The sequence below is a fragment of the Ranitomeya variabilis genome, chromosome 4 (genome assembly GCF_051348905.1).
Source record: "Ranitomeya variabilis isolate aRanVar5 chromosome 4, aRanVar5.hap1, whole genome shotgun sequence".
Lineage (NCBI taxonomy): Eukaryota > Metazoa > Chordata > Amphibia > Anura > Dendrobatidae > Ranitomeya > Ranitomeya variabilis.
This window is the reverse complement of record NC_135235.1, coordinates 513,279,611-513,292,100: the sequence shown is the minus strand read 5'-3', so window position 1 is coordinate 513,292,100 and position 12,490 is coordinate 513,279,611. Positions and strand designations below refer to the sequence as shown.

At 43.9% G+C, this 12,490-nt stretch overlaps 1 protein-coding gene across 7 annotated transcripts in view; it reads left to right on the top strand.

Moving 5' to 3' along the window:
* The window catches only part of ATP6V0A1 (ATPase H+ transporting V0 subunit a1), a 169,278-nt gene extending 157,040 nt beyond the window's left edge, over positions 1-12,238 (top strand). For all 7 annotated transcript variants that reach the window (XM_077252114.1, XM_077252119.1, XM_077252115.1 and 4 more), the window contains one exon: positions 10,618-12,238. In XM_077252114.1, coding sequence (XP_077108229.1) covers positions 10,618-10,711 — 94 coding nt within the window. In that variant the 3' untranslated portion in view covers positions 10,712-12,238. The remainder of the gene's footprint in view (positions 1-10,617) is intronic.
* The last annotated feature ends 252 nt before the right edge of the window (positions 12,239-12,490 follow it).

Sequence of the window (12,490 nt, the reverse complement as noted above, 5' to 3'; positions counted from 1 at the left end):
GAGTGTGTGTGTGTGTGTGTGTGTGTGTAGCGTGTGTAGCGACGCTGCAGCGATAGAGACAATGATGCCGATCGCTGCAGCGTCGCTGTTTGATCGCTGGGGAGCTGTCACACAGACCGCTCTCCAGCGACCAACGATGCCGAGGCCCCCGGGTAACCAGGGTAAACATCGGGTTGCTAAGCGCAGGGCCGCGCTTAGTAACCCGATGTTTACCCTGGTTACCAGCGTAAAAGTAAAAAAAACAAACATTACATACTCACCTGCGCGTCCCCCAGCGTCTGCTTCCTGACACTGACTGAGCTCCGGCCCTAACAGCACAGCGGTGACGTCACCGCTCTGCTTTCACTTTCAGTTTAGGGCCGGCGCTCAGTCACTTTGATACGTGGCACTTTGATACGTGGCACTGAAATATGTGGCACTGAAATATGTGGCACGTGGCACTTTGATACGTGGCACTTTGATACGTGGCACTTTGATACGTGGCACTTTGATACGTGGCACTTTGATACGTGGCACTGAAATATGTGGCACGTGGCACTTTGATACGTGGCACGTGGCACTTTGATACGTGGCACTGAAATACGTGGCACTGAAATACGTGATACGTGGCACTGAAATACGTGGCACGTGGCACTGAAATACGTGGCACGTGGCACTGAAATACGTGGCACTGAAATACGTGGCACGTGGCACTGAAATACGTGGCACGTGGCACTGAAATACGTGGCACGTGGCACTGAAATACGTGGCACTGAAATACGTGGCACTGAAATACGTGAAACGTGGCACTTAAATACGTGGCACGTGGCACTTAAATACGTGGCACGTGGCACTTAAATACGTGGCACTTAAATACGTGGCACGTGGCACTGAAATACGTGGCACGTGGCACTGAAATACGTGGCACGTGGCACTGAAATACGTGGCACTGAAATACGTGGCACTGAAATACGTGGCACTGAAATACGTGGCACTTAAATACGTGGCACTTAAATACGTGGCACTTAAATACGTGGCACTTAAATACGTGGCACTTAAATACGTGGCACTTAAATACGTGGCACTTAGGCTATGTTCACATTTGCGTTGTGCGCCGCATGCGTCCTTTTTTTGATTGATTTTGGACGCAGCAAAAATGCAACTTGCTGCGTCCTCTGCGGCCGGATGCGTGCGCTGCAGTGACGCATGCGGCGCAAAACGCAAGTGCGACGCATGTCCATGCGCCCCCATGTTAAATATAGGGGCGCATGACGCATGCGGCGCCCGACGCTGCGGCGCAGACCGCAAATGTGAACGTAGACTTAAATAGCTGGATAGAGCTGGATCCGCGGGCTGTGATCTGGCCTACGCTCAGCACTCTGCGGAGCGCTGTCATTCAAAACACGTCCACTCATTTTGGTGTTTAGTCCCAAAATGAAGGATGGAAGAAGAAAAGGGTTGGACAAGGAAATGACATCATTTCTTTTTTTTTTCCCCCACTGCAGTTAAAGCTTTATTTGTGTCAAACACAGACAATCTGCAGAGAAAACTGCATAAAAAACCGCACTAAAAACCGCATCAAAAACGCACCAAAAACGCACCTGCGTTTTCTGCCAAGAGCTGCGGTTTTTGTCCTGAAAAAAAAGGATTGAAATCAGGATCGTGTGAACATACCCTTACCGTACAGGGTTACGAGGGGGGGCGTCTGACTGACGCCTGCCCTAGTAACCTGGGGTTAGTGACAGTGGGGTTAGTAAACCCCAGCTGATGTCTGTTCCGCTTGCTGAGGCGTCTTTGGCTCAAGGCCATTGCAGCTGGCAGAATCGACATGATGTTAACTCCAGTGTGTATTGTATTCTGAGTCATAAAGACAGGAAATGACCTCAATGACTCTTTTTTTTTTTTCCCCTTTTTTTTTTTTCAAACAAACTTTATTTTCAGTACACAATGCTGAAAAAACGCAGCTGCAAAAAACGCAGCAAAAAACGCTGTGTGTGAAAGCAGCTGCGTTTTTTGCCTGCGTAAAAAAACGCAGGTAAAGCAGCAGCAAAATACGCGCGCGTAAAAATACGCAGCAAATATGCTGTGTGTGAAAGTAGCCTTAGAATGAGGTACAGGCACACAGACTGAGTTCACAGCTGCACTGCTCAGTACTGCTGTCTAATGTCCTCCACGCTGATGCAGTATGTGTGTGTTAGGCCTCTTTCACACTTTTTGCCATCAGTCACAATCCGTCGTTTTTAAAAAAAAACGGGTCCAGCAAATGTTTCTGCTGGATCCGTTTTTTTCTGATAGACTTGTATTAGCGACAGATTGTGACGGGATGGCCTTCCGTTTCATCCGTCGTGCGCTAGATCTGTCATAGAATTGCTGTCCGTCGGGGGGAGACAACGCACAGAGGAACTTTTTTTGTACGTCAAAAAAACGGCCAGCGACTGATCCAGCGGCGTCCGTCGTTGGCTATAATGGAAGCCTATGGATGCAGGATCCGTCGCTGGCCGTCAGACGGAATCCAGCGACGGCTTCAGTCTTTTGAAACTGAGCATGCGCGGAAGAATTTCCAGTCAGGGAAATTCTCTCTCGCGCTCTCTTTTTACTATTGATGCTGCCTATGCAGCATCAGTAGTAAAAAGATATAATGTTAAAAATAATAATAAAAAAAAAAAAATCTTGATATTCTCACCTTCCGGAGGCCCCCGCAGCCTTCCGGCTCCTCGCGATGCTCCCGCCAGCTCCCGTCCCCAGTGATGCCTTGCGAAATGACCCCAGATGACGTAGCATCACGCAAGACTGCTAAGTCATCATAGGTTATTATCTTGCAAGGCATCACTGGGGACGGGAGCTGCCACGAGGAACGGGAAGGCTGCGGAGGCCGCAGGAAGGTGAGTATCCCATTGAATTCAATGGGTTGTGTTGTGCACATAGCCTTAACGACGGATCCATCAAAAAAACGGATCTAGTGCATCAGTTTTTACAATCTGCACAGGATCAGTCTTTTCAACATTTTGACGGATTGTGACTGATTGTAAAAAACGGAAGTGTGAAAGAGGTTTTAGAAATATAGGCAATCAAGATATCAATATTTGTTTGTGTGCAGTGCATGGGAGACATCATAGCAGTCAGCTTCGGAGGGAACCTGCTAATAATCGCAGGATGTCAGTCATAAAATAGTAATGTTTTGGTTACTTTGATGGTCTAATATGGTGGTTTACAACCTCTTGCTTTTCTCTTGTTGCAAAACTTCAACTTCCAGCCTTTTCTGACAGCCGCAGGTAGATATAGCATGATGGGAGTTGTAGCTTTGTAACAGCTGAAGAGCCACAGAAGGAAATCCTTCCACTTTTTTTTGTCATGGAAGTAATTTGGTTAAATCCATATATCTGCAACCAAAAGACAAATGAAATATTCGTCTGCTCACATGGAAGAGATTCACATGGCTTGCTCAGTGGTGGCGTGAGTGCTCAGCTACAGAGCTGCTCTAATTTAAGCTTGGAATCACAATGAAACCTGAGACTGTCACTTCTGGACATGCAATAACATACCTCTAACACATGGAGTAGATAGGCCTCCTGTAATAATGATTTCACCTGCGTTGAATGAATGAGAAGGTATATAATTTACTGTTGGAAGTAGCTGCTGCATTTTTAAGGAGTCACTTGCTCAGAGGATGGAACTTTTAGCTAGCAGATGATACTATTCCATATCATGTATCGATGGGTTCAGCAGCAGAAGGGGCTCATTGCACACGATAGAGAATAACATAGTACCTCTTCTAGGCAGCTGTGACACTGCATATGGCTACTTTTCTTTGCAATGGCTACAGCGGTAATTGCTACATTAAAATACCTTGCATATTTTTGAAAAATTGATCTAAAGAGGACCTGTCACGTGCTCAAAAAAATATAATATAGATCTTGTAAAAATTGCTGAGTTCCACTGATTCTGCCACTTTTTTTTTATTTTGTACTGCTTTGCTCCCTTTCAGAAATATTCACCTTTTTTGCTTTTGGAGCGTAGTATGTGAAATCTCTGAAGAGATGCCCAGTTTGTCCGTAAGCAAAGTCTTCTGTGAGGGCATGCGCTTTTTCACCCCTCTCTCCCATATGCTGCCAATCACAGCTCAGCAACTGACCAGTTTTCAAGACACTGTCAAGAAGGCAGCATCTGGGAGGAAGGGGTGAAGGCACTTGCCCTCAAAGAAGACTGAAGACACATTCAGTTGGTCTGCAAGCGGAGATTTTCCATACTCCACTCCAAAAGCAACAACTGTGAATACAGTTAGGTCCATATATATTTGGACAGAGACAACATTTTTCTCATTTTAGTTATAGACATTACCACAATTTAATTTTAAACAAAACAATTCAGATGCAGTTGAAGTTCAGACTTTTAGCTTTCATTTGAGGGTATCCATATTAAAATTGGATAAAGAGTTTAGGAGTTTCAGCTCCTTAACCTGTGCCACCCTGTTTTTTAAAGGGACCAAAAGTAATTGGACAATTGACTCCAAGGCTATTTCATGGACAGGTGTGGGCAATCCCTTCATTATGTCATTCTCAACTAAGCAGATAAAAGGCCTGGAGTTGATTTGAGGTGTGGTGCTTGCATTTGGAAGGTTTTCCTATGAAGTAAACATGCGGTCACAAGTGCTCTCCATGAAGGTGAAACAAGCCATTCTTAAGCTGTGAAAACAGAGAAAAAACCCATCCGAGAAATTGCTACAATATTAGGAGTGGCAAAATGTACAGTTTGGTACATCCTGAGATGGAAAGAAAGCACTGGTGATCTCATCAATGCAAAAAGACCTGGGCGCCCACGGAAGACAACAGTGGTGGGTGATCGCAGAATAATCTCCATGGTGAAGAGAAACCCCTTCACAACAGCCAACCAAGTGACCAACACTCTCCCGGAGGTCGGCGTATCAATATCCAAATCTACCATAAAGAGAAGACTGCATGAAAGTAAATACAGAGGGTTCACTGCACGGTGCAAGCCACTCATAAGTGTCAAGAATAAAAAGGCTAGACTGGACTTTGCTAAAAAACATCTAAAAAAGCCAGCACAGTTCAGGAAGAACATTCTTTGGACAGATGAAACCAAGATCAACCTCTACCAGAATGATGGAAAGAGAAAAGTATGGCGAAGGCTTGGTACAGCTCATGATCCAAAGCATACCACATCATCTGTAAAACACGGCGGAGGCGGTGTGATGGCTTGGGCATGCATGGCTGCCAGTGGCACTGGGTCACTAGTGTTTATTGATGATGTGACACAGGACAGAAGCAGCCAAATGAATTCTGAGGTATTCAGAGCCATACTGTGTGCTCAGATCCAGCCAAATGCAGCCAAACTGATTGGTCGTCGTTTCATACTACAGATGGACAATGACCCAAAACATGAAGCCAAAGCAACCCAGGAGTCTATTAAAGCAAAGAAGTGGAATATTCTTGAATGGCCAAGTCAGTCACCTGATCTCAACCCAATTGAGCATGCATTTCACTTGTTAAAGACTAAACTTCAGACAGAAAGGCCCACAAACAAACAGCAACTGAAAACCACCGCAGTGAAGGCCTGGCAGAGCATCAAAAAGGAGGAAACACAGCGTCTGGTGATGTCCATGAGTTCAAGACTTCAGGCAGTCATTGCCAACAAAGGGTTTTCAACCAAGTACTAGAAATGAACATTTTATTTAAAATTATTGAATCTGTCCAATTACTTTTGGTCCCTTTAAAAACAGGGTGGCACATGTTAAGGAGCTGAAACTCCTAAACCCTTCATCCAATTTTAATGTGGATACCCTCAAATGAAAGCTGAAAGTCTGAACTTCAACTGCATCTGAATTGTTTTGTTTAAAATTCATTGTGGTAATGTCTATAACCAAAATGAGAAAAATGTTGTCTCTGTCCAAATATATATGGACCTAACTGTATCTCTGCAGTGGAGCAACGCAAAATGGAAAAGGGCCACAGAATTGGGGGAGCCCATGAATTTTACAAGGTATTTAACTCAATTTTTTTTGAACAAGCACAGGTCCTCTTTAAAATGGGGCTTCTAAAGAGCTACTATGATTGCATTTTCACATGCAGTTGAGGAGAGACATAGAGAGCAAACTAGGTGGAACACTTATGGGCGACCGAATGACATCCGATGAGTCTACTGCACAGGTTCGGTTTAAATTAATCGAGTTCTGCGACAATTGTGAAAAATAAATAAATAGAGAAAGTGTAATTTTGAATAAATTCCTGAATACCTTTTTAAGAAGCGTATTATACTCATTTTTCCTAGGGAGAATTAAAGTGGCCACCAAATGTTTTAGAATGAATTGGTCTTAGATTCTTATTGGGATAAGTGCCTGTGAGCATGTGCAGTAGCATACTGTGCTGCTGTGACCTGGAGATGACCTATACCATGTATTGTCACATGCTCACAGGCTCCTGTCCTATTATTACTCCAGGACAGATTTCTGTTAAGTATAACAAGATGGCAGCTAACTTAATGTACTAAAATTAACCTTTCCAGACTAAACAAATCTGGTTTTCTAATTAAAGGGAAGTAGGAATTATGTCATAATGCTATACAGGGCTGTGGAGTCTGTAAGCCAAACCTCCGACTCAGACACCAGAGCACTGGTCACTACTGAGCATGTACATAAAGTGCAGCACAGATTCATCTCCACTAAAAGACTAGATCCACAGATCAGGAACACAACAGACATTTATAGGACATTTAATAACGTTCTCAAATTGTTATGAAAATATAAAAAAATGTGCAGCACATCCTGCAAATTTATATATATATATAGTGTGTGATAGAAGTGGAACAATCAGAGAAAAAGTATAATAGAAATACTTGCACAGCACCACTTGATGGCCTTTCCTTTACCTCTTTATTTTTGCTTGTTTTTTATGTAGCAAAATTACTGCTGTGTAGTTTCCCACAGACAAAATATTATTTCTGGTGCCCAGATCAAAAAGAAATGACTCCTCAGAGTTTGGCATCCGGCCCACCGTTACCACTTGTGATTTTCATGATGACACTATGGGTCCAGTGACTTTGGGAGGATAAGCACTCTACACGACCCATCACTATGAATAGTTCCTTATACGGGACTTATTCCGCTCATCATATCTGGAAGCAAATTCTTTTTTTTTTCCTTATTTGGATGGAGCTGGTGGAAGCCATGGCAGACCTCCAGCATTCCTGCCTCTGACTGCAAAAATCTTCAGCAGAAAAGCATAAATGTCGTCCAAAGCCTTTTTTTTTTTAAAGGCAGAATTACGGATCTTACTTGTGTGGGATTTATACAGCCCTTGTCCACAATATTCATAAAATTAATGGTTTTCCTGGAGGTATTCATACATAGCTTATGAAAGTTAGATAGTTGTGTTGAAAATGTACAGTATTTATCATTGTTCCAGACTTTAACCCCTTAGTGACCGAGCCAATTTTTACAATTCTGACCACTATCACTTTATGAGGTTATAGCTCTGGAACGCTTCAACGGATCCCATTGATTATGAGAATGTTTTTTTTTTTTTGTGACTTATTGTACTTCTTGTTAGTGGTAAAATTTCTTCGATATAACTTGCCTTTATGAAAAAAAATGTTAATTTAGCAATTTTCAATCTTGTAATTTTTGTGCAATTATATTGGATGGAGAGTCGTGTCACACAAAATAGTTAATAAATAAGTAATAATATAGAATCACACTGGCGCTCACCCTAGAAGGCAATATTCCTCAGCTGCTGGAACCAAACAGAGTAGTGCCAACCCATATATATATAACTAATAATACCAAATAGATACCGCGCTTAAGGAGAAAGGAGAAAAAAACCTTGTAGAGTGACCCAAGGATCAACTACCAAGCCAAGCCACAATTCTACTCCAATTGGTAGAATGATAGTATAAATGGTTAAAATAGTTAAAATAAGACAACCCAGTAAACTGCCCGCATAATAAGCTTGTATTCCTGCCAGCAAAAAGAAACCCGTAGCTGCCAGCTTACCTATATGTGTTAGGTGCTGCGGCGTGCGGTGCGCTGTTGGATGGAGGTTTACTTGCTGGTTACAGGTGACCGAGGTCCAGGTGGTGGAGCGCGATGTGGGACCAGGGACGCTCCGGCCGGTAGCGCTTCCTGGAAACCATGAGGAGTGAAAAAAAATGGCCGATAGGCTCCTCCTACTTGTGACGTCACGTTCAGTATGGAGCGCTGAGGCGCTCAAAAAAGGGGGGAGAAGGAGACTAACCAACGTGTTTCAAAGAGGCTGCGCTCTTCTTCACCAGGGTTACGGCTATCCAAACACCCCTGCCATATATACACTCCAGCTGTATTTGCACACCACCCCCATCCTTTTAACCCCGAACTCCACAACAAGTGCCCATACCTCCATGTATTACTCCTGTATGCAAAATAGAAAGCGAGAATTTTCATTGATGAAGCATCAGAAATGTGCCATATTATATTCATGGTTATTTCACAGATGCTTCCGCTGTAAATAAGTGCACATATGTATTTAATTTTTGTTTTTAAAATACATATGTGCACTTATTTACAGCGGAAGCATCTGTGAAATAACCATGAATATAATATGGCACATTTCTGATGCTTCATCAATGAAAATTCTCGCTTTCTATTTTGCATACAGGAGTAATACATGGAGGTATGGGCACTTGTTGGGGAGTTCGGGGTTAAAAGGATGGGGGTGGTGTGCAAATACAGCTGGAGTGTATATATGGCAGGGGTGTTTGGATAGCGGTAACCCTGGTGAAGAAGAGCGCAGCCTCTTTGAAACACGTTGGTTAGTCTCCTTCTCCCCCCTTTTTTGAGTGTCTCAGCGCTCCATACTGAACGTGACGTCACAAGTAGGAGGAGCCTATCGGCCATTTTTTTTCACTCCTCATGGTTTCCAGGAAGCGCTACCGGCCGGAGCGTCCCTGGTCCCACATCGCGCTCCACCACCTGGACCTCGGTCACCTGTAACCAGCAAGTAAACCTCCATCCAACAGCGCACCGCACGCCGCAGCACCTAACACATAGGTAAGCTGGTAGCTACGGGTTTCTTTTTGCTGGCAGGAATACAAGCTTATTATGCGGGCAGTTTACTGGGTTGTCTTATTTTAACTATTTTAACCATTTATACTATCATTCTACCAATTGGAGTAGAATTGTGGCTTGGCTTGGTAGTTGATCCTTGGGTCACTCTACAAGGTTTTTCTCTCCTTTCTCCTCAAGCGCGGTATCTATTTGGCATTATTAGTTAATAACTTTTGCGACATGTCAACTTTACATCAGCACAATTTTGGAAACATAATTTTTTTTGTTAGGACATTATAAGGGTTAAAAGTTGACCAGCAATTTCTCATTTTTCCAACTAAATTTACAAAACCATTTTTTTTTAGGGAGCACCTCACATTTGAAGTGAGATTGGGGGGTCAATATGACAGAAAATACCCAAATAAGAATAAATGTTTTATGCCTGAATAAAAGTCTTTGAAGAAAGGGGAATGTTGTGATAGAGCCACCTGTGAATCCGTTAACTAAGGGTACCGTCACACAGTACCATTTTGATCGCTACGACGGCACGATCCGTGACGTCGCAGCGATCGTATGATTATCGCTCCAGCGTCGTAGACTGCGGTCACACGTTGCAATCACGGAGCTGGAGCGATGCCGAAGTCCCCGGGTAACCAGGGTAAACATCGGGTTACTAAGCGCAGGGCCGCGCTTAGTAACCCGATGTTTACCCTGGTTACCAGCGTAAACGTAAAAAAAACAAACAGTACATACTTACATTCCGGTGTCTGTCCCCCGGCGCTGTGCTTCTCTCCACTGTGTAAGCAGCAGAGCCGGAAAGCACAGCGGTGACGTCAGACGTCACCGCTGTGCTTTCCGGCCGGCGCTCACAGTGCAGAGAAGCACAGCGCCGGGGGACAGACACCGGAATGTAAGTATGTACTGTTTGTTTTTTTTACGTTTACGCTGGTAACCAGGGTAAACATCGGGTTACTAAGCACAGCCCTGCGCTTAGTTACCCGATGTTTACCTTGGTTACAAGCGAACACATCGCTGGATCGCTGTCACACACAACGATCCAGCGATGTCAGCGGGAGATCCAGCGACGAAAGAAAGTTCCATACGATCTGCTACGACGTACGATTCTCAGCAGGATCCCTGATCGCTGCTGCGTGTCAGACACAGCGATATCGTATGGATATCGCTGGAACGTCACGGATCGTGCCGTCGTAGCGATCAAAGTGTGACTGTGTGACGGTACCCTAAGCCTTAAAGAGGTTCTTCAGCACCCGGGTTGAGGGGTTTTCCAGTTGCTTACATATTCTGCAGTCATCACAGTTCCTGCCCCCAGGGGGCGCCTCATTATCTCCAGCATTGACTAGGACCAGTTTATCAGCATGTTTTTGGCATGTGGAAAGTAGGCAGAGTACCCCGAGGAAATGTGAAAAAGCACAAACACAATGGATTTGTTGTGTTGGGCCCCAGTGCTGTGAGGTAACAGTGCTAACCACTGAGCCACCGCCTCTCACCAGTTGCAGTAAAACCAATGTGAGAAGATGAAGAGAGATCTGCGTCATCCTCCATCTTTTAATAAAATATTGTCTTTCTTTCTTTTTCTCCTCCAGGGTGGAATTTCAGAACAAGTTCTACGTTGGGACAGGGTTTAAGTTCATGCCATTCTCGTTCGAGACCATCAGAGAGGGCCGATTTGATGAGTGAAATCGACCGTCCAGTGTGTGCCGCTCCGCCTCCTCCTCTTCGTCCTGTCCTGCCGTGGTGTATTGTTGTGCCCTTCCTGTCCTTCACGCTTCATAGGCCCGCAGTAGTCTCATGATAGTCTGGACTTGGTGTGTTGCACAGAGGAGCCTCGCTGTGGTTGGCAGCCACCAGAAGTGGGGGTGTAACAGTGTTTGCCACTAGGGGGCTCCCTCCATGTGGAATCATAGCTACAGAACAGGAGGGTTCTTCATGTGCACACATCTGGGTTATCCGCACCATCCTCTACCTCATTATTTTTCTCAGTAGGAATTTTAATTTTTTTTTTTGCATCGCTCATTATATTGCAGTAATTATTTGGCACTTAATACACAAAAATGGATGTGAAGATAAAATCCCATGTTGTGTTACCAAGGCTCTTACAAAGACACCATCCTATTGGGTACTTAGTAGCATTTACTTCAGGGCTAATTTCTCATAGCTCATCCTCGGAGCCACATATGGGGGCACCACACCATTGTCCCATCCTTATATATTGTCTCTGGGATCAGAAATGTTGACAACAATTATAAACCAACTATTAACCTCTTGATGATCGCAGTGGGCTAATGATAAATATCCTCTTCTGTCATTAATGACCCTAAAGAAAAATTGCAGCAACATCATCCATCTGCGGATGTGTGGGGGTCGGCAGTATTGAGCCATCAGCATGTTCTCGATCTAGTTTCCATATAGTTGTCGGCCTCTCCTGATCAGAGCACTTATAAGGCTAGCCTTGGAAAGTAAGACATGGGGTGCTGATCGTGAAGAATAACATGGTGCTCTTCATTAAAGGGGAACTCTAGATCTAAAGGTCATTTCCTGCATTTTAAAAAGTCTAACACCAGTGTAGTTATCAGACGTTGAGGTTGCTGGTCAAAACGCCTAAATAGTTGGACTCTGATTAGTATCAATATGACCCAGTGATGACACTTATCTGCCAGGGCTTTGTGGCTGGAGGTGTTGGCAGAGCGTCACAGGCCACCATGCCAGTAGGATATGGAACTTCAATGTGTGATTACTCTGCACAGGCGTAACATATTGGCCTATAATATATGCACTCGGAACTGGAGACTTATTGGTTCTTTCCTTTTTATAATGCAAGAAAAGGACCGGATTCATTTCTGGAGGGGGCTGTTAGATGGCTGTTATATAGTGTGCAGCGCACCTTTCACACATGGGGGTAGACCTTTTACAAGCCTACTTTGTATCAGTATGACTATTGGCCACTGGTGACACAACTGAGGGGTTACCTTTAGTCCATAGGGGCTCTAGCGCCACCTTCTGGAGATTACATGTACACTTTTAACTCTCATTTACAAACATATTAATCCATCGTGGCCGACAACTCACTGTATCATATGTGTTTACGTCAGTGATTCTTAAATTTGCTGTCAAATTCAGATGTGACCCTATTGTTGTTGCTGTGAATCAGTAAATGAAGTTTCCCTGCCTCTGATAATAAAACTTTAATTTATGACAACCAGGAAATGGGCACTTGTCTTCTGCTCTGATTCCACTGAACTACATCTTCTGATGTTATTTAGAAAATCTGATGATTAATTTGCAATGCTCATGAGTTTTCTATGAAAATGGAGGAAGCGGCTGTCGCTCACCACTAGTGGTGACTTATTTCCAGTGATAGTAAATGAATTGAGCTTTGAAATTCAAAATGCCTGTTGTAGCTAATGTCAAGAGAATCAGGAGGACATTTATACACATTATATGGCCTACTCTGTATGG